Source organism: Anas acuta, chromosome 5 (assembly GCF_963932015.1).
Source record: "Anas acuta chromosome 5, bAnaAcu1.1, whole genome shotgun sequence".
Classification (NCBI taxonomy): domain Eukaryota; kingdom Metazoa; phylum Chordata; class Aves; order Anseriformes; family Anatidae; genus Anas; species Anas acuta.
The window spans coordinates 17,172,371-17,192,842 of NC_088983.1; the positions used below are offsets into that span (position 1 = coordinate 17,172,371).

General features: G+C 39.8%; 1 protein-coding gene across 4 annotated transcripts in view; it reads left to right on the plus strand.

Moving 5' to 3' along the window:
* Positions 1 to 20,073, plus strand: part of CCDC88C (coiled-coil domain containing 88C) — a 91,867-nt gene extending 71,794 nt beyond the window's left edge. Inside the window, exons 21-31 of one of the 4 annotated variants that reach the window (XM_068682947.1) lie at positions 4,413 to 4,556; positions 6,039 to 6,225; positions 6,470 to 6,615; positions 7,216 to 7,305; positions 8,775 to 9,016; positions 12,829 to 13,011; positions 13,414 to 13,482; positions 14,284 to 14,352; positions 15,005 to 15,306; positions 16,296 to 16,467; positions 17,756 to 17,920. In XM_068682947.1, coding sequence (XP_068539048.1) covers positions 4,413 to 4,556; positions 6,039 to 6,225; positions 6,470 to 6,615; positions 7,216 to 7,305; positions 8,775 to 9,016; positions 12,829 to 13,011; positions 13,414 to 13,482; positions 14,284 to 14,352; positions 15,005 to 15,306; positions 16,296 to 16,467; positions 17,756 to 17,769 — 1,618 coding nt within the window. In that variant the 3' untranslated portion in view covers positions 17,770 to 17,920. Of the gene's footprint in view, positions 1 to 4,412; positions 4,557 to 6,038; positions 6,226 to 6,469; positions 6,616 to 7,215; positions 7,306 to 8,774; positions 9,017 to 12,828; positions 13,012 to 13,413; positions 13,483 to 14,283; positions 14,353 to 15,004; positions 15,307 to 16,295; positions 16,509 to 17,755 lie in introns of all 4 variants that reach the window. The other 3 variants (XM_068682944.1, XM_068682946.1, XM_068682945.1) reach the window with 3 other exon arrangements.
* Positions 20,074 to 20,472: the final 399 nt, after the last annotated feature.

The following is a 20,472-nucleotide window of genomic DNA, read 5'->3' on the forward strand; positions in this document are numbered from 1 at the left end:
AGCCTTTAAAAAGTTTTCCTGATCTACCAGGAGATATTTTTTGTAGTCATACAGTGAGATCTTTAAGTCAGCTGGGTAAGAGTACCTAAGTACAAGCTTCTTGGAGAACAGTATAAATCATTGAGGATAGTGTGTGCGTTCAACCTCATGACAAAGGAGGCTCTCTGATGGAAGCTGTATTGGGCTGGTTCTGAGAGGGTGGTATATTATTATTTCTTTTTTCTTGTTCTTACAGTCTAAAGCTTTTCCTTCAGGCCCTTCAGTTGAATTGTGAAATCAGACAATTTGTGTATTATTTAGTCACTAGTTACTGTTATTTTCTAACAGTTGTTCATGGATTGAACAATATAAATAATGTACCACAACATGAATGCCACTCTACTTTAAAACTTAAAAAAAAATAAGAATAATAAAAAAATCAGTGGTCTCCCTCAAAATATCTGTATTGAGATTCAGTTTCTGTGCGAGACCACAAGTTGGGTTCATAGCAAGTCAATGGTGATCTTTGAGAGTGGATGAAAACCTGGTGCTAAGTGTTTCTTTCTCAAACACAAAGGAGTGGGCACTATAATGTGCAATAGATTTTTGATGAAGTATAGAAGTGAACCTATTGTGGTTAAAGTGTCCATCAGGGCTGTGTGACAGGACAGCTGCTTGGCTGTCAACTAAATGAGCTGTAAGTGACTACACAGACCTCGTTGCTACTTACCAAGTCTCTCAGGCTGATTAATGGATCTCTTTGATGCAGGCATTGCTTAAGATTGTCATGCTGCGGTGTGTAGAGGCATTTCACTGGATTCCTTCTTTCATTGATGAGTACCGACTATTACCAGCTCCAACCTAAGGAAAAAGTGGTTTTCTAAAAACAGGTTATCTCTAGTGATAAGTGGTCAGATCACCATCGTAAACATTAACAGTTTGGACTTCGTTACTGAGATGTGACTGTCAGTGAGAGATGTCCCAGGGGAGCAGATGGTGACCTTTTGTGTATTCAGAGCAGGTTGATTTTGACAGTTTTGAGTGCAGTGTCCTCCTCAGCAGGTCAGTCTCAAAAGATACTTGTCAAGGTGATCTGTCCAAGGACAGCCTGTGTCTCCATGTCTCCATGTCTCCATTTGGCTGGCAGGAAGAAGAGACAAGACACTTCTTTTTTTTCTTCTTCCTTTTTTTTTTTTTTTTAAAATAATGTGCTATATGCAGTTCAGCTGGGTGAAAGGGACAGAGGGGAGGAAGTTAGAAGAACAGCTGTGAGAAAACCACTTTTGTCTGCCACACTGGAGCATTTAATTGCTAAGATGAAACCTCTCACATTTAACCTTCAGCTAGAATGCACCACCTGCTAAATTTTCCTAGTGCAGTGCAGCTGAGAAGTTTGTTTTTGCAGTGTCAGAGACTGAAGTTCTCTGAGGTTTTGCTTGTCCCATCCCCAGGATACTAGTTTTCCTCAGTTGGTGACAGCTTGCAATCATGGTTCTGTTACTTATGGCAAAATTGCACTCCTGCACAGACTTGGGACTGCACCTCATGTCATAAGAAAGCAACTTCAGTTAGCTTTTGGACTCCCAGCTCTGCGTAGGCTAATGTCAGTGAGGTTAGTGTAGGTCGTGCTGATGCATTCTAACCACAGTCAGAATATTTTCTGCACCTGAGCAAACTTCATTAAACCTCCGTCGACTGTGTCTGCATAATACTAGCCCTGCAGTGTGGATTTAGTAATGGGTTGTGTGAAATGGCCTGTCCTAGCCCAGCAAACCACAGATATGTGGGTTTGACTTAGAAAGGAAAAGAGAGTTAGTATATTAGGACCGTTTACCATTAATAGCAGTTTCTTGACTGCGATGTTGGGCTGACTGTCTCAGCCAGCACAGAAAGGCTGGACTCTTTTGCCTGCATTTTTTTAAATTGCTTTACATATTGTACATTACTAAGGGAAGGTAATAACTTACTAACTGCAATTGATTGGCAGATGCTTGAGCATTGCTTTGTGGCTTACTCTGGAGAGCTCTGTAATCCTGCAGAGGTACTGGAAAAATTCATCTCACTGGAATAACAGAATTCCTGCTGTGCAAGGTTACGTATTGCAGGGCTATGTTACCAATGCTGGCTGGTAATTATATTTATGGCTTCCCCTTGCTACTTGTTTTTTTATCATAGCTGAGCGTTTTTTTTTAAAGTTTTCTCAGTCACAGACACCCACCATCAGTATTTTCTACTAACAAAGCAGCTGAAAGAGTGAAAACCAAAAGGATTAAAGGAATATGATTTCTCAAGTCCAGGAATGGACTGTGTCAGAGATGAAGTGCACATATAAGAACATGTTTTAACAAACCTTCCCATGTGCCTGGGACTGATGCTTAAAGAAATGGCAGGAGTGTGAGTGTTGAATAGCCTACAGGCTGGTGTACCTTTCCTGGTGGTAAAGCTTGTCAGGTGGCACAAGTTCTGCTCGAACACTCCATACTGAATCTGGAATACAGATAACATTTTGCTTGGGGATTTCACTAGGACTCCAGAGATGCAGAACCACTTGCATTTTTGCAGACAGGCTCATGTTTCTTACCTGTCCCTAGCATTTAGCGAAGCAGCTGTAGTCTACCTCAGGAGCTCTCATGCTCAAAGGCAACATGTAGGTGTGGGCCAAGCTGGTAAAACTGGACCAGTATACTGCTTCCCTCTAAGTAGCCCTCATTAAAAACAGACTGCTTGGATAAAAATGAACAGAGTAGCCCTATCAGAGGGAAATGGCGAAAGAATTCACAACACAGTTTCTACAGAGGCAACCACAGTGATCTCTGCCAAGAGATAGTGGATTTTGTCTTCGAAGACTCTGGATTGGCACACAGTTTCTTAAATCCTTCTGGAGCTGGATGTGAAACCTGCTGCTTTCAGGTTCTTCCATTTGTTGTACAGACATTGAATTTGAAATATCCTGCAGCTGAATGAAGGAAGAACAAATAAATAAGGTTAATTAAACTGCACTGCTGTCACTGGGAATGAATACTAAAAAGCAGCTTTTGTCCGGGAGACAGGTACTTTGCTGTGTGGCCCTTCAATGGGCTGGAATTTGGGGCAGGCTGTAATCTGACCCTGGGATGAAGGGAAAGAAAAACAAGTTGGCAAGGGTCAGTGTATTTGGTGCTGTCTGCTGCTTTTGTTTTTAAGTTGTAGTGGCTGCAGAGCAGCTATGCTCTGCATTCATCTCTGCTGAGATGTCAGCAGTTGCTGACTGGACAAGTGCACATGATGCTTATTTACTCTAGCTTGTTCAAGCATTGCTGTGTCTTCCACCCAGCTGCTGTTTCAGAATTGCCCAAAATGATGCTTCTCCGTGACTGGTGCAGGTGTATCTGCCAGCAGTATTTCAGGGCAATATCTCCTTATCATGCTCACAGAATAATGTGCTGGTGAGTTTAACTCCACTGTTTAACTCCAGTGTCTCCAGTGGTTTTTGCTAGTGCCTGCACTTGGGCACAGAACCTGACAGAGGAATTCACCACAGGAAAAAATCTGGGAAGAGATTGCTCTTTTATGAAGTGGTCTCAATCCACCTCGTTCTGTGCAGCATTTCCTGAATGCAGGCAGCATAGCAGCTCCAAGGAGGCTGAGCCCACCTGATCTGTGCTGTGCCACAGTTAGTTCAGTAGTCCAGAGATGGAAATTTAACACATAGTTGAAGGCATCTGCCCTCTCCATGCATACCTCCCTGTTCTCAAGGATTTTTATATAAATTGTATGTACGTGGATAACAGTGGAGGCCCTGTGAGTGGTGGCCTGGACGTGATCAGCAGTCTTGCTCTTGGATTTCTCAAAAGAAAACACACAGAGACACTCAAGCAGGTAGCTTAACCTCTGCCTGAAGGTGTTTTGTTGTCGCCTCTTGCTGATATGTCCTCACCATGTCTGGAGTATGCAGGAGATGATTACCTATGCAGTATGTTACTACCTATTTATATAACCCAGTAGGCATTAAGTTACTCATTTCCCTGCTTTCTTCTTGCTTTTTGGCTGATGCTTTCTGCTTTTCAGTCATGGTCTTGAAACGCGTCACTGACAGTTACTTGTGAGTGGGATTCCAGTTCAATGGTGAAGTTTCTGCTTACCCTGGAGATTCAAATGCTTTTAATGAAATGGTCAGAATCTAGAAATGAATAAGGTTCTGACAATTGTATTTTGATTTGTTTAAAAATGTATTTTTTTTCCAAGAGCTTCCCAGTAGACTTGTAGATTAAGCTGAATTTCCATGCATACTGGGGAATTCTTCAGTCTTGGTAAATCTTTGACCACAAAAATTTGTACAAAACCAAGCAGAAAGGAAAAAATGTTGTTTGTCATATCACCTACTCAAAAATCTTAAACTAGAAGAAGAAAAATGTGTAAAACAGAGCAGAGATTATGCTACTTCTCTTTTGTAGATACAACAGTTTAATGAAACACAAGGCAGAACTGGAAGAGTTGGAAATAGTCCTAAAAAACGAGAGAGAGGTTCTGCAACAAGAGAGGAGATCAAATGCAATAACCACTGGGGAAAATCAGAAGCTGAGGGAGGAGTTGGACAGGTATGGCTCCCTTGCTAAATCATTTTATATATAAATGAGAAGTCAGTTCTGAAAAATACACTGCTGTTTTGCTGTGTTAGCTGTAGCTCCAGAATGCCTTCATTAATGTCTGTTAATGTTTCCTTATTTCTATATTGTTTATTTTTATTTAACGTGTTTTAGATTATCACCTTCATGGACAATGTCAACAAATACTGTTAACTGATGGCCTGATCCTGAGTCTTTTGCTTATTCAAAATAACATCCCACTTCTGGTCCCATTCACAGGTGTTTCTGTAATGAGGTATTTCCAACACCTGTCTTTAAGTAGAACTACAAATACACAAAACTCAGTAATATCTAGAGTTGTGTGAAATGGTTCCTACCCATTTTTTTTCCTCACAAGACAAACTGTATCATGTCTTTTACACAATATGCTTTAGTTCTAGGAGTTGATGTAGCTGCTTATACTCTGCTGCCAAGAAAAAGCTGCTATTTGTTAATATTTGAAAGAGATTTAATTTTTTATATTAAAAATATGCTTAATGGTTCATATGATCGCTGGTAACTGTTAACTCATGCCAAAATCCCTTATTGAGGTAGCACCCAAATTTACAAAATGTGACAGCAAAATGTACCCTCACATTCCTACTTGGCTCTAGCCGACACCATTGGTTCAGAGACATTTTTGATACTACAAAGGTATTTTGAGAAAAAGTTTGGTACGCATAAGGGGTCAAAGTCGTATCAAGTTCAAACAGTGCCAGATGGAATCACATTTAAAAATCTCACGTTCAGTTCAGTCACAAAGGTTTCAGATGCTGTCCCAGTTGTACTGTATCTTAGAACACCGCTGAGCTCTGCAAACATGTTTCCTTGAGCTTCCTGTTTTCAACCCAGTTTCTCTAGAAACAAGGACAGATGTTGCAAAATGTTATTTGCAAAGCTGTAAGGCTTAGCTGGTCTGTCAGCAGATACAGAACTTAACCATTTTAGTTTATCAATATTTAAAATTGTATGCCTTCATGATTAGTAGACATTTTTAGATTTACCAAAAGGTATAAAGGAGTGCTGTTGTCTCATTTACAACATTACGATGTCATATTTATGCTCATATAAGACATTCTTGCTCTTATTTCATGAATGAAGAAAAGGAATCTGTTAATTTTCTTCATTTGTGCCAAATAGAGCTGCCTTTGTATCAAAATGCTTTTAAGTGCACCATGCTTCAGAAGTTCATTATGCGTTCATTACACATCAAGGAAATAGCAGATGCATTTTTCATCTATTTTAATCTATTTTCTTTTAATTCTATTGCAGATTTAAAATATTTTGTAATTCTATTACAACTTTTCAATAAACTCTCATTACTTGCTCAGAGTAAAAATGTTTTTAGGAGTCTTTGGAACTCAGTTACAGCTGCACACTTACAGTGTAGTCTTTGAATGTGAGGTACTTTGTATGAAGTGTTCTTCATAAGTCTGCTGGCTTTTTTGTGTTTAGGGTGAATTTCTTGCACAGCCAACTAAAGGCAGAGTATGAAGGGCTGCATTCACACACTAAAGAGCTGAAAACTTCCTTGAACAACTCTCAGCTAGAGTTGAATCGCTGGCAGGCTCGCTATGATGAGTTGAAAGAACAGCACCAGTCCATGGATATCTCTCTGACCAAGCTGGACAACCACTGTGAGGTGAGTAGCTATAGGTACTCCAGCTGCTGGATTTCTGTTAGAGTGCTGACGTCCAGTGTGTGAAGTTCTTGGTAAATGATATATACAAAGCCAAGCCATGGGTTTGTAATGGCACCTTCATATACTTTAAAGTTTATCAATTTATATCCTAGGTTGCTGTGTTATTTGTGTTAGCTTAATTGTGGTGCACCTTCAGGGAAGCCAACTGCAGAGAAGAGATTCATCTGTCTGTCTTGTTTAATAGCTGCTGTCACGTCTAAAGGGAAATCTGGAAGAAGAGAACCATCATCTTCTGAGTCAGATTCAGATGCTGAGCCAGCAGAATCAGATGTTACTGGAGCAGAACATGGAGAACAAGGAGCAATATCATGAAGAACAGAAACAGTACATGTAAGAAAACAGAATTGTGAAGCATGAAGAAGTCTTTTAGACAAGCAGAATACTAATCATCTATCAGTAGAAGAAGGACTAGCAGGGGGATGATCTATCTACTTGATATATATCTAGAGAGGGGGACGTTTAAGAGAGAGATGTGATGGGGAGGCGCTACAAAATTTCCACACAAGGATGTTCAGGAGACACCTGTACAAGCACAGCTCTTTTTAAATAATATAGATGAACCCATGTGGAAAACTTAGCTTTCAAAGGTGGAATGCTAGACCCATTGATGTTTCTCAAATGGTTCTGAAGAACTTGGAAAATAGCTGAATTGCAGCAGAAATGTAGTCATATTAGAATATCATAAATCTACTGTTACTTTTTCAACTTTCATGCTTGTTGCACAAAAGTCACTGACTCAGCACCAAATTTGATAGGCTTTTGCATTTACCCTCTCTAAATAGTGAAATGAGCTCAATAGTGTTCTGAAGCTTATGTGGCAGGAAGGTATTTCATTCTCAGTGGTCTTTTGCTGCTCTTGGTCTTCAGGGTTTTGTTTGTGCTGAATTTCATCCAGATAACTCAGAACGTGCTTTTTTTTTTTCTTCACAGTGATAAATTAAATGCCTTAAAGAGACACAAGGAAAAACTTGAAGAGAAAATAATGGATCAGTACAAGTTTTATGATCCTGCTCCAAAAAAGTAAGTCCCATTTGGTTTCAGTTCTGCTATTGATTTTGTGAGGGCGAGAAGGGCTCTCCATAGTGGGAGATAATTGAAATTTCATCTTAATTAAGGACAAACAGTGTCAAATCCACTTCTTTCTTTACTCTTATTCCACAAACTGTTCCCAGAAGCTGCAGCCATGCTTTAGGTTGTTTTAATAGAGAGCGCAGAGCCTTAACAGTGGTCCTGCGTTTTATTACTGGAATCTGAAATGGTGTTAGTTGGAAAAGAGTCACTTTGCCCTGCTGTACATCATGTTGTCGCTAGTAGGCTGACCACAGTGATTTGAACTGGTACATGTCCGAAGAGATGAAGACTCACCCTTTCACTTTTTAGGAAGGTGAAATTTCTCTGGGATTGTTTTGTTTTAAATTTGCATTGCAGCACAGTAGTTAACCTACATAGATCCAAAGCTCAGTGATGGACTTGACTTAAACCTGTAACTGAAAGAAGCAAAGGCTTGTGCATATCAGAAGGTATTGGTTTCTGTGCTTTCAATTCAGAATGATCCCAACAGAAATATATGAGAGTCCATTTTATCAGTAACTATGGCATATGAAACTGTTAGGTGAAATACTGTGCACAGATGTATAGATAGGATTTGTGGGATTGTAGAGGAAGGGACTACAGGAGAGACTAAGAAGCTTCAGTGTTGATAGGTCATTCATTCCTAGTGCTAAAATGATTCTTGAGCTGGTGGTCAAGTAGGAATTGGAAGTTCTTGCTAAAGCCTTAGAATATTGTCAGTTGCTGCCACCAGCTCTGAATTCATGGAAGGTGTAAGATACTGGATCCTCATTAGTAGTAATCTGTCATGCTTCTCAAAACTCCCACTAGGGGACAGTCTTGCTGTCTATTACAAAACAGCCTCTTACAGGTGTTTTGAAACTGCTTTATCACCAAGGCTGGATTAACATCCCAGGAAAATGCAGGGACCCTATATAGTGACTAAGCAGCAGTAGGACCTTCAAGAGCTGCTGTTCCATAGAGTATATCAGTCCATCAGAGAGAAAACATATATATTAACAACAACAAAACAAAAAAAAACAACCATAATTCTACCATAAACAGATCTAACTGATACCCTTAGCAAGAGGAAGAATTTGTCCTTAAAGCAGTTTTCATTATTTAGTCTGTTCTTGTAATAGACCTTTTCATACAGTTGAAATATCTTGGTGTGGGTTCATATGTGTAATTTAGGTTTCTAGCAGAGGGAATAGTTGTTTTTCCTAAAAAAAAAAAAAAAATCATGCTCAAGAAATACTTCTATAAAATTATTTTGACTTTGAGAGAGAATCAGATCAGAAGCTTCTGTGGAATTCACGTTGTGGCTTTCCAACCAGTTAAAAGCAAAAGTATAGCATGATGGCTTTAGCATAGCTGTAAATTTCTTAGTGTATTTCATATAGTGTTTTGAATCTCACTCACAAAACATGCTTCATTAGGAAAAACCACTGGATTGGAGCCAGAGCCTTAGTCAAACTAATCAAGCCAAAGAAGGAGACTGCAAGGGAGCGGCTGAAACCAGCAGCAGAGAGTCCTCCGTGGCATCCTGAATCCCCAGAGACAGTAAATTCACCAACTGCTTCCCAAAGACTGAAACATCAACAAGAGTCTCAGGATAACACCTCTCAAGGGTCAAACTCTATGGAAGAGAGAGAGAACCCTGCAGGTTCTTCAAATAAAGGTAAACAATGCCCAGCCGGAATTAATGAGCTGAACAGTATGTTTTTGGTCTAAGGTACAGGATATGTTGATACCTCTGTGATACATCATATAATCGTTTTTTTGTTTTTTTGTTTTTTTAAGTAAACTAATATGATTGGTTTGTTTTACGTACTTCTTCTCCTTACAGCATTTATACATACTTTCATAGTTAGTCTGAATGTATTGCAAGTTACTGAGTAAGTTGATGGAAATACTTGATTTACGGGGGCTTTGCAACAAAGCAGTTTAAAGTTGGCCCATGCAATTTTATAGCTTATTACAATGTTCTTCCAGTGGATAAAAGCTGGTACAGCCACTGCCAGGAGATGGCGCACATGCAAAAGAAATAACTTAGAAAATGCTGATTTATTGTAATCTCGTATTGTTTTGGAAGATGGTACAGTGGACTTGGAATAGAATTATTAATTAATATTGGAATAGAATTATTAATTTCTTAATGTAAAATGATGAAATGAATTTTGGAACACTAAAAGGAGCTTAAGGGAGACAAAATTAGTTGTTTTTTGGTAGAGTTGGCTTTTAAAGTAAGTCAGGTATTACTAATTATGGGGAATTTAAAAGAAAGCTCAAAATAAATATCCTAAAGTGTTTATATAAGTTAATACAAAGCCCAAGCTTCATTTATGCTGTTGAGATCACTTCTGTGAGGCTCTATATACAGTGTTTTGTCTTCCAAGGGTACTTTTCAAGAAACAGTTTTGAACTTCATCCTTAAGCAGTAATTCCTCTATTCCCACTGGGAAGTGGGGGAGACAGAAGGAGAGCAGCTGAGGAGGAGAGAGCTGCTGTTACAAACTACTCCAAGTGTCTGTTGGATTTAAGTTTTTTCTTTGATTGCGTTTTACATTTCCTTTTCTCCATACTATATCTTCAAGATCTTTGATTTACTTCAATTAATGCATGTCCCAAATCATCCGTGTGGTTCCAGGATATGTTAGAAGTGTTTATTGTGCATCTGAAGTTCAACCTGGGAATTTGGACTTGGGTTTCTACAAAACAAGTCCCTTACCAGAGATAACAAAGTCTCTAGGTTTTCATTCATCTTGATTTTATATGAAACATGCTTATGTTGAGATGACGTCCATCAGTGCTAAGGCTTAGAAAACGTCTAGGAAATTTGAATGTATATAATGACCAAGTAGCACATAGACCTGTTTGATTTTCTCTTTTGATTAAAACATTTTGTGTGATCTAACAGTTATTTCTTAGTGGGGTTGCTTATATTTTATGCATATTTGTTAATCTATGCATTGAGGTGAGTCAGATTAACTATGACTAAGACATGTTAATCTGAGTCCTGTAAATGTGTTAGTCTGCATAGCCTAGTTCCTTTTTTATTTGCTGTGTAGTATTTAATCTTTATTAAGCTTTATTCACAAGTTTTTTTTTTCACTTTTTTTTTTCTTCTTCTTTTTGGGATACCTGGGTGATAACAATTTAGCTGCGCAGCGCAAAAAGATTGCCTTTTTCAGAAGCAAAAGCAAGGATAAAGAAAAGTCTCCTAAATCTCCACCGAATCATCAGTCTCTCTCTGATCGGCTCCGGTTCTGGTCTTCTTCCGACATCCCATCTTCTCCTAATGAACCTCTTTCTTTCTCGGAATTGGGAGATTTCTAACACCTTTTCTTTAGTATTTATTTTCATCTACTTCTGACAAATATTTTAAACGAAAAAAAAATCCTACGTGCCTTAAAAGAACACACACCTTAATAGAAACACTCAGCATGCCTTTACAGTACTCTAAACACAAGCACAGATTAGTGAACATGGACTTAAGTTATCCTGTAGAAGATGAATCACTATTGTACACTGTGGATCATTTCTTCAATGCAGCACAATTTTAGGGGACCTCATGGCATACAGTTTGCGTATGTATATTGGCTGTGGTGCATGTTATAAGTAAGTGCAATTGCTCTGCGCTTCCATATTTCCTTGCAATCACATACTTGCAGCATGTCCAGTTAAAGTGTTGAACTGATCTGCTGTTGCTATGCTTTCTACAGTGTTACAGTCCTACTAAAGTACAAGCCTAACATATAAGCAGTTTAAAATCCTGGAGATCTTTCCAATATTCTGTGCAACTAAATGCTAAAAATGGCAATTTTTAAAAACATCGTTGTCTTCTTCTAAATAACATATCTATAAACGTAGAGTAAAAGCTACTGGGAAAATTATTCCCTGTAACACGTCTTCTGGTTTGCATCCTAACCTGCTATTTAGAGAGTTTTTACAAATCCAGCTATGAAATTCATCTTGGATTGAGCGTAAAGTTAAGGTTTCTGCTGCTTCAGTCTGGAGAGATTTTTTGGAAGAGACAAGTAGGTTTGTTCTCCTGAGATGGGGAAAAGCCTTCATCATGGATCTGTTGCCTAGAATTCTTACTGCCTGATGGTTTCTAACTGGTCTCTACCTGGTGGCTTCTGAAATGGACTTGTGGCTTCAGTCCCTGCTCCATGTTAGAAGTGCGTACATCCCAGGCAACATGCTCATGGGAGAGCTCAGCACAGAGGCTGAAGGATCTGTCTCATCTCCATTCTCACTCCAAGAAGTGGCACAACCAAGGGCACTGGCAGAGAAGCCTGTTGCTGCCCATTTTGGGGTTTGTTTGGGGTTTCCAGGGCAATTGATAATTCTGGCATATATGGAAGGTGTTAAGTGCATCTTCAAAGTCAATGAGAAATGAAGATTTCATTGTCAGACTTTATCCAGTAATTGCCCCATAGAAGTGCCATCAACTCCAATTCTGAGAGAAAGTGCAGGCCCTGTGCTATGGAGCCCACACAGACTGTGGGGTGCAATGTTGTTTCAGATGTAAGCTTCCAGGAGTCATCTAATATGACAGTAACTTGGCCTGTTTTCTCTAATACAGCTTTGCTGCTACTCTGTGCTTTGAACTGTCTGTTGTCTCTGCAAGTTGTTGTTTTTGACCACTGCGCTCTGCTGTTTTCAGCATTCAATTAGTATTAATTGTGTACTCGCTACAAATATATAGGAAACTAGAATCTTGCATCTCAGTAAAGCTGTTTCCCATAGTGAATTCCTTAATTCTATTATATGGGTGCCTTAAAGCATTACAATTATTGAAGTAACCCACCTCATCACTAGGAACAATGTGTTCAGCTTTCTGAATTTAAATAATATTCTAGTGGTTAGTTTTTTGTTCCTTTCATGTTACGATCCCATGAATTCCACCTAAAAGGCACTGTAGCAGAGCATCGTAAGAGCAACAGAGTTTTAACCTTGAAGAGACTGAGCTCTTGCCACAGCAAAAACTAAACCTGAAAGCAATTACCTTAGTGCGTGAATCATGATAGTTAATTTCCAAATCAATGTTTTTTCTCTTCAAACAAGAGTGTGCCTTCTGTCACTCTTTCCTCATTCTATTTTATTACTGAAGTAAGTGCTTATAAAATGTACCTGCGAGGAATAATATGATGGGAATTTCACACCTCAGTTATTTTTTCTGCATTCATGTCTTTACTCCTTTTCTTCCTCGTTTCACAGTAACTGTTGCATGTATAATATCAACCCTCCCACTGGCACTAAGCAGCCCTTGTCACTCCCACACTTTACAGAGAGCACACACGATCGAAAAACTGGTGGCAGAAATTTCCTGTTCAATACTGAAGTGTTTATGGAAAAGCTTGCAAAGCTAGCGCCTCTGTTGTGCGTTTTTTGTGCCTGCTTGTCATGTTTATATGGGCAGATAAATACAAATCTCCTAGTGCTAGTTTTCATAGTCTCGTATTTATTTACCTCTCTCCCCCTCAGTGTTGGTGGACCTAAAGCAAAAGAGGAATTCCCATCATGGAGGCAGCAATGATAATGTTGAAATCTCAGCAGACTCTGTGGCAAAGCACAGCTGTGTGGAGCTGGGTCCCAGGACTTACTCGACCTCTGCTATTCACCTGCACACTTCCACTCCCATCTCCAGGCTCCAGAGCAGACCGAAAGGTGTGTAGTGCATTTGATCTACCAGCTGTTTGTATAAGTCACGCTACTTTTTAGTTCCTACCTGGATGAAACATGGCTTTTATGGCATTTAAGTACAAAAACAGAGCCCACATATTTTCATTCCTGCGTTATCTGTGTAACGGTGATCAGATACAGGGTTTTCTTGCTCTTTTAATGCCATCAACTTGACATTTGGATGTTAGTCAGTTGTCCCACGGTTCCCTGCCCAGTGACTCATAGAAGTGGTTAGAGGGTGGCTGCTCTTCTAGTGCTGGCTCTATAAAACTCCCATGATCACTTCGGTCTTTTAGTTTTTTATGCTGCTGAATCCATTGGAAACTGACCTGAAGGAATGACCTTTCTGTGTGCAATATCGCCTTCTAAATTTTATGTTCTTTTTAGGCTATAATTCAGAAGATAATCTAAGTGAACAGTCCCCTGAGGTAGAGTTTGCAAGCATCAGACAGCATGGTAAGCTTGTAGCATACACAAATGCTCTAAACTTCTACATTAAGACTTGTTTTATTGCATCCATGTGAGTTGTCCTGGAATGTTTTAGTTAAATAAACCTTATAGGATGAGTTGTAGTAATTCAAAACCATTTGGGGAATGTAGGTCTAAATACTTTTATTTTTCTCTTGAGAAGCTTATGACGGATGTTTTCCCAAAATAATTTTTCAAAAATAATGCTGACATTGAGACAAGTTGACTTGCCCCAGCAACAGACTCTTCAATGCATGTCATACAGATTTCTTGCTGATTTTTCTGAACAATGTTTAATTCCTTTCTTAAGCAAGTGAATCAAATATATACATATATGTATGTATATATATTGGGGATAAAGGGAGCGCATGGTGAGAACAGAGGTGCAGCAGCAGCACTGTCTGCTTAAAGATTTTTAGAAGACTTCATTTGCAGCCTGGTTACCAGCTTCTTCCAAAGAAACAAACTGAGAAGGAGACAGGCATCTTACTGCATGCACTTATTTATTATCTATGTTACTTTTTTTTATAGTTGCTGTAAAAGCATATTTCTTTTGTGCAAAAGATCAAAGTGAGAAAAAATTAGGTGATCCTGAACAACTTGACTTGACAAACAAGAATGATTTTGACTGTGTCCAGACTGTCATCCTCTGTGTATTATGTTGTTAATGTTTTCCAAGTGACTTAGTTGCACGGGTCCTATTTTCAGAAGGCAGGCTGCAGCCAACTTCTTTAGAAAATCAACAGAACTTCAGATCTGTTTGTTAAATGCTGGTTTCATGTTTTTCAGTATCCAGGCCAGACAGTCTAGAGAGCAGTCGAAATGCATCCAGCAGTAGCTCACCACTCAATTTGAAAGGTAAAGCTTTTACAGCTGAGTTCTAGCAAACAGGAAGTGAAATTACATGAAATTGTATGCAAAATGCTGTTTTCCTTCCAGTTGAATTTGAAGACGGTTGTTTTGAATTTGTAATGATTATACAATCTGGACATGGCTGTCTTGGGAATCAAAACAATTCTGGCACGAAGTATTTTTCTAAGACTGATTCTGGCAAGGGATGGTTGTTTAAGGGAGGCAGTCTAGTTTTGCTTTAGTCTGACTGGCATCATATTGTGGGAAGTAACAGGCCACTCTTTAAATTCTTTGTACAGCAACACGTCTCTGCTTCTTACTCTGAACACAGCTTATGTAAGTAATCAGTGCACTCAAGACTTGCTAAACTTCTTAGTCCTTGAAGGGTAAATGAGGTCTAGCATTCTGGAAAAATCTGCTTTTTGCTATCCCACTGCCAGGTTCAAGTAGTTGTACTTGTTTAACATAGGGGCCTAAAGAATATACTGAAAGACATTTGCTAGTACTGATTTTTCAGAGTTTTGACTGCCTTGAGTTCTGTGGGAGAAGACAAATATTGCCTGTTGGGAAGTGTCCCTAGGTCACAAAGTTCCTACTTCAGTAACTACTGAAATGAGGGGAAAATAGTGACTTCAATGATATTTATGGTTTTTCTCAGGTTCCTTAGATCATATCCATGGTCGAACTGAGAGCCTCAGCAGTGAAGATATGGTGCCAAGCAGAGAGGCACCAGCCTTGCTCCGAGACAACTATCCCTATCACTCTGCTTCTGCTGTCTTAGGCCCTAGCAACAGGCCTGAGTCCTCCTTCCACAGGAATGGTTTGCTCTCTCATGATGCACCTCAGAAGAGTGCTCCGTCTCAGTCTTACACAGGCAGGCAACGGTCTGCCTCACCTGGCAGTGAGATGGTAACCTTGGAAGAGTTCCTGGAAGAGAGCAGCAGGCTATCCCCACCAAGCGTAAGTAGTCATTCTGAGGTGCTGCAAAACTGATCAAAAACTGATGCATGCAGGGGCATGAGGTTTTATGAACACTGGGAAATACAAGAAGATCTTTGTATGTGTGGAACTTGCAGAGAGGTATCGAATCTTGCAAACTGACAATTTGAAGAATGAACCTGTTAAAACAACTAAGCCAAGATTAACTTTTGAGCAGTGTTTGCTGATTTATTTTGATGAAATGGCTATGGCAGGTCATGCAAATAACACACTGCAAGTAGTATGTATTGGACTGCTGGGACTTTTTAAAAACAAACACTTGAGGTTAAGCTTTCATATTATAGCCTCAATTCTGAACTTCAGCTATTCTTATTTGTAAAAGAATGAATTTTCTGTGTGATTTTCAGCTGCTAAATCCATAATTACATATGAAACTGATAGTTTTCACCAGAAATGCAAAATATGCAGTTATTAAAACCATTTCCTAAGCTGAAAATACCATTGTTGCATTTGAGAGCGTGTTCTTTTTGAAGGAAGTTTCCAGTGCTTTCACCATGCTTTGTGTGCTGACTGGCACTGTTCTCTTGGTTCTGTGACTGCAAGAAAATGCCACACTCTGAATGCTTGGTCAGAAATAAAATACTTGTTTTCTAGATGGCATTTGTCTTGTACTGCTTAGACATGCTGTGCAGTAGTGAAATGGTGCAGTATCAAGCATGTTACTATCTCAGGAACAATTCCCTGATTGTGTAAGTGAACAGGTATTTCTGTTCAATGAATACCTTGGTAACAGCACTGAAATCAGCAGAGCTGTACTGTTTTATGACATCGGTAAATTATAGTCCTTGAAGTTTCAGAGCATTACTTAAATATGCTTCCTATTCACTAATTATCCAAACAAATTTCATAGCTTTTAGACGTGTTTAAAATTTGATTTGATTTTTTTTTTTCTGTAACTACCTGACCATGTTTCCATTTTCATTCTTTCTGTCATCCTTGTTCCTTTTCAGCGTCGGCGCAGTTTAGGGAGTGAAATGATTTCATTGCACCAATTTCTGTTAGAAGCTGATGCACTGTATCCCTCTTGCTACTCCCTATGTCTTCCCCTCCGTCAGGAACCTTCGCAGTCACTCGAATCGGTCCTCAGTCATTCATGTCCCGACAGCATGAGGCACAGAACAGGCAGGGGAAATAGGAGATCCACTTCACTGTATATCCCCAGGGTATCCGTTGTTCTTGCTATGAAGGCAACAGCTTCCAACTTACCCCACAGCTTTTGCTAGCATATTAATACTTATAGAAGCGTACTGTAACTCTCAGCTATTACTTAAAAGACTAAGTTTGTGAGATCACTCGCATTACTTGCTCATAAAGTATTCCAGTGCTTGTACATAAACACACTTGTTTTTGGAGAACAAGTAATTCTGTGATGTTAATGTGCTTAACAGCAGTTTAAAGTGAAGTAAAAATAACCTTAACATTGTAACATTTAGTTGAGCATAGAAATTTTCCAGCTGCATTTGAACTGCTATCACTATTGATAGTGTTCACTTCTGGCAAATACGTTCTGTAACTGGAAGAAATGGTTGGTGCTTTAATGAAGTGAATATATTAAGTTTTAACATGCTCCTTAGGGAAAAAGAAATATGTTTCATGAGCTTGTTTTAGTGCATTTTTCATGAAGAGCATGTCCTTTAACTGTTCTGAGCATGCCTCCTACTAATAGTCCAGTGGCAGCTGATCAAACATCACCATTTTGATTTGCATGGACTATCCCAATGAAATATTCAATATACATTTTCTTTTACTGCCAGGTTAATTGTCTGACTTGAAATTTGCAAGCTAATTGTGGGCAAGCAATCATTTCTCAATTATTATAATGATTTTTTGGTACATTTCATTATGTTGTACGTGCAGCTTTTAACATATATAATATATTGACTGGGAGAGGTGACAGAAATCAATAGAGAAGCTATGAAAATTTCTTGTAAAGCTAGCATATCTACCCAAGTTTTTTATATATATATTTTTTTTTTATATCCCTGATATTACAGTAGTGTGTTACCCAGAGTAATTGTATTCTGGAAAATGACAGCCCATCTTTTTTATCTGCTGATACCAACGGCTGCTGTCATCCATATTACAGTGATGTTACAGTGACAGTGGCTGATGTCAAAAGAGCTGCTGCCCAGGTTACTAGTGGGGTGAAATTTTCTAAGTTTATGACAATTAATCTGGCAATCAGGGCTGTTGCAATTAATTATGATGAGCATGTTACTCCTTGATTTGAATTTATGTCCATTGTATGCATTTGTATCTTCCATTCCACGCTTCAATATAAGATCCATGGTTTTACGTGGGTCTCTTGAAATGCGTGGGAAGGAAGATTATCTGAATGAAAAGCTGTGCATGATTCTGTGCTCAAGTCGTGTTGTCATTAATGTAGCATGTGCATGTTTTTTCACACCAGGATACCTCCAATAACAGAGATGATTTGCTGAGTGATTATTTTAAGAAAGCAAATGAGCCTTCAGCTACTGGGAACCTGCTGGTTCAACCATCCAGAAAGGAGGCTGCTAAAATGCCCACTAGTCATGCTTCTCCAACTGTAAAGATGGCCATCACCAGTGAAGAAGGAAGAACGACTAAGCCTGGAAATTACATGAAGCCAAACCTCAGACAGGTCGAACCCGAGCCTCTGGCAAGCTCCCAGGGGTCCCTTAAGCTTCCTCACACACCACAGCACCAACCCACAAGTGGCATGCGGCAGATGGCACAGCCGCAGCAGCCTGGAGCTGTGAGCAGGAGGAGTACATCACTGAGCAGGGCGTTCAGCTTAGCCTCTGCAGACCTCCTCCGAGCCACCGGCCCGGAGACATACAGGCAGGAGAGCCCTCAAAGATCAGCAGCAGACCTGCGTGGGGGCAAGGATGCTGTCAGTCAGACTTGTAGAGCTTCTGTGCCAACAAGCTCCCAGGCAACCTTAAGAGAGAGGCCCCAGTCTGCAAAGGTGGCAGGTTCCTTGCAAGGTGTTGATTCTCGTTGTCGGCAGCTTGACGCAAGGCGCCTTTCCCTGGCCCCACCAAAAGATGAGAGGCCACTCTCCTTCCATCAGTTTTCTGCCTCACCCACTGCGTCCACCAGCAATCTGAACATGCAGCAACAGGAGCGAGTGAACCCTGGGCAACACTACTCACCCACACCACACACTCCCTCTAAAGTCAAACCTAAGCCAACCCCTCGTACTGGGGAGGTGGCCACAGTGGCCTCGGTTAGAGCTGTTTCCAGCAGCACTGAGGGAAATGCTTCCCTAGGGCAAGGCCAGGGCGATGTCCTACTTACCAAGTGCCAGGGTAAGTTGCCAGAAGGCAGCTGTGGGGCTATGGAGGAGCCCATGAGAGGAAGCAGCTCCAACAGCACTCCTGGGTCTCCAGACCCCCAGGGGGATCAGCAGACGGTTTGGTATGAGTATGGCTGTGTGTAACCAATGGATGCAGCTAATAGTGTTTGTCATTGATACCGGGTAGCATTTGTCTTGACACTGTGCCAGGTCTTAAAAGGCACTACCTGCATGCTGTTCTGAATGTTCTCTGGGTACTGTTTTCTAGTTGGACAAAGTATGATTAAGAGAAACAAGGAGCAAAACCCCAGCCCTTTTTTTTGACACTGTTGTGCCTGAAACAAAGTGGAAGCCTGACCTAATCCCACAGCAAGCTTGGAACCTGATTCTTACAGGTGCTGAGCATTCCTCACTCCAGGAGAAGCTTAGCAGGGTCCTCTGTCATTGTTGCAACTAGCAACCCTTCTACCTGCATTAAAGAAGAGTTTCACAGATGATTTGTTTGTGCTGAAACCAGCTCTGCTATTGATAAATAACTTAAACCCTAGTGAAAAGGTCATATAAAAGCCAAACTTCTCCCCAGAAGACATAACCAGACACTTGGCTTAAGTAGCTTAATAGGAAAGCTGAAGATCAAAAGTGTGTGGCGTTAGCCATGGATCTGTTAAAATCAGTTCTTCTTGCCACAGCCACATTGGTGATGCATAGAATTCAAGGGTCATATCTTAACCTTCCCCACTGGGACTGTCAAAAGACAGAGAGAAGGGTCAATGTTATTACCCCACTGCCTTCCCTACATAGCTGCAGCTCAGTGAGTTTTTGACTCTGAAAGCCAAGTGGTGCTGCCTTTTGAAACTTGTTTTATCTTTTATACACACACTGGAACTAATGCAGCCTTTTCAGGGGAGATGTCATTTCAATTGTAAAGGTGGCATCTCATGTACAAAAGTGACTTGTAAGTATGTATATAAGGAGCTCAAGTATTGTATAGGAATGCTGTGTAAATTGTATTATTACATCTGTGTGCATGACAGCCCTAAGTGATAGTGGGATTCAGTCTCTTAGAAATCCCTGCTGTGTCTCCCAAGAACTTTGCTCAGTATAGAAAGCAAAATAATTTTGTATACATGTGAAAGAAATATACTTTAAAAAATCTATTTATGTGCAGAGAACTTCCTTGTACGTTTCTGTCCAGGGTGTCATCAGTTGCTTATGTATATATGATCAGATGCATATCTTTAATTCTATTTCATGTTTGTAAAGCTCTTTTTCTTGGAATAGACTAAATCCTCCCTCCTCTTCTCCCCAGTAATATTTGTTTTGCTGGTTCTGATTTAATCTAGTGAAAGCTAAAACTGATTCAGCTAAGGATGTTTTTGTTATCTAGTATGTAGTAATCCCATTCTGGAAACTACAAAATTGTTTATAATAAAGATTGAAATAAAGCAGATTGTTGTACTGTTTTTTTCTTGGAAAAATATATGAGATTCATGATGTTGGATGGAGAACTGTTTGCAATAGGTTTGTGTAAGCCTCAGCATTGATTCATATCTCTGTGCAGCAGAGTTGCATTTGTTTTTACAATGTTGCCACAGAAGACATATCAGAAATCTTTGTTTGACCGAAGCCTTCTTATTGAAGACTTTAGTCAGACTAATCAGGCAAATTAAGTGGCTGTAGAATTGGACTATCAGATTTTTAAGCTTCTGTGACCACTTCAGATAGTGCTAGGCATGCTTCTATCTTCACCAAGTTTGCGTTTGTGCAAACTGCTTCATGCTTAACTCTCAAAAAGCCTTACAGAAGTAGGAAATCAGTCATCTTTGAACATGAAAGAGAATGACAAA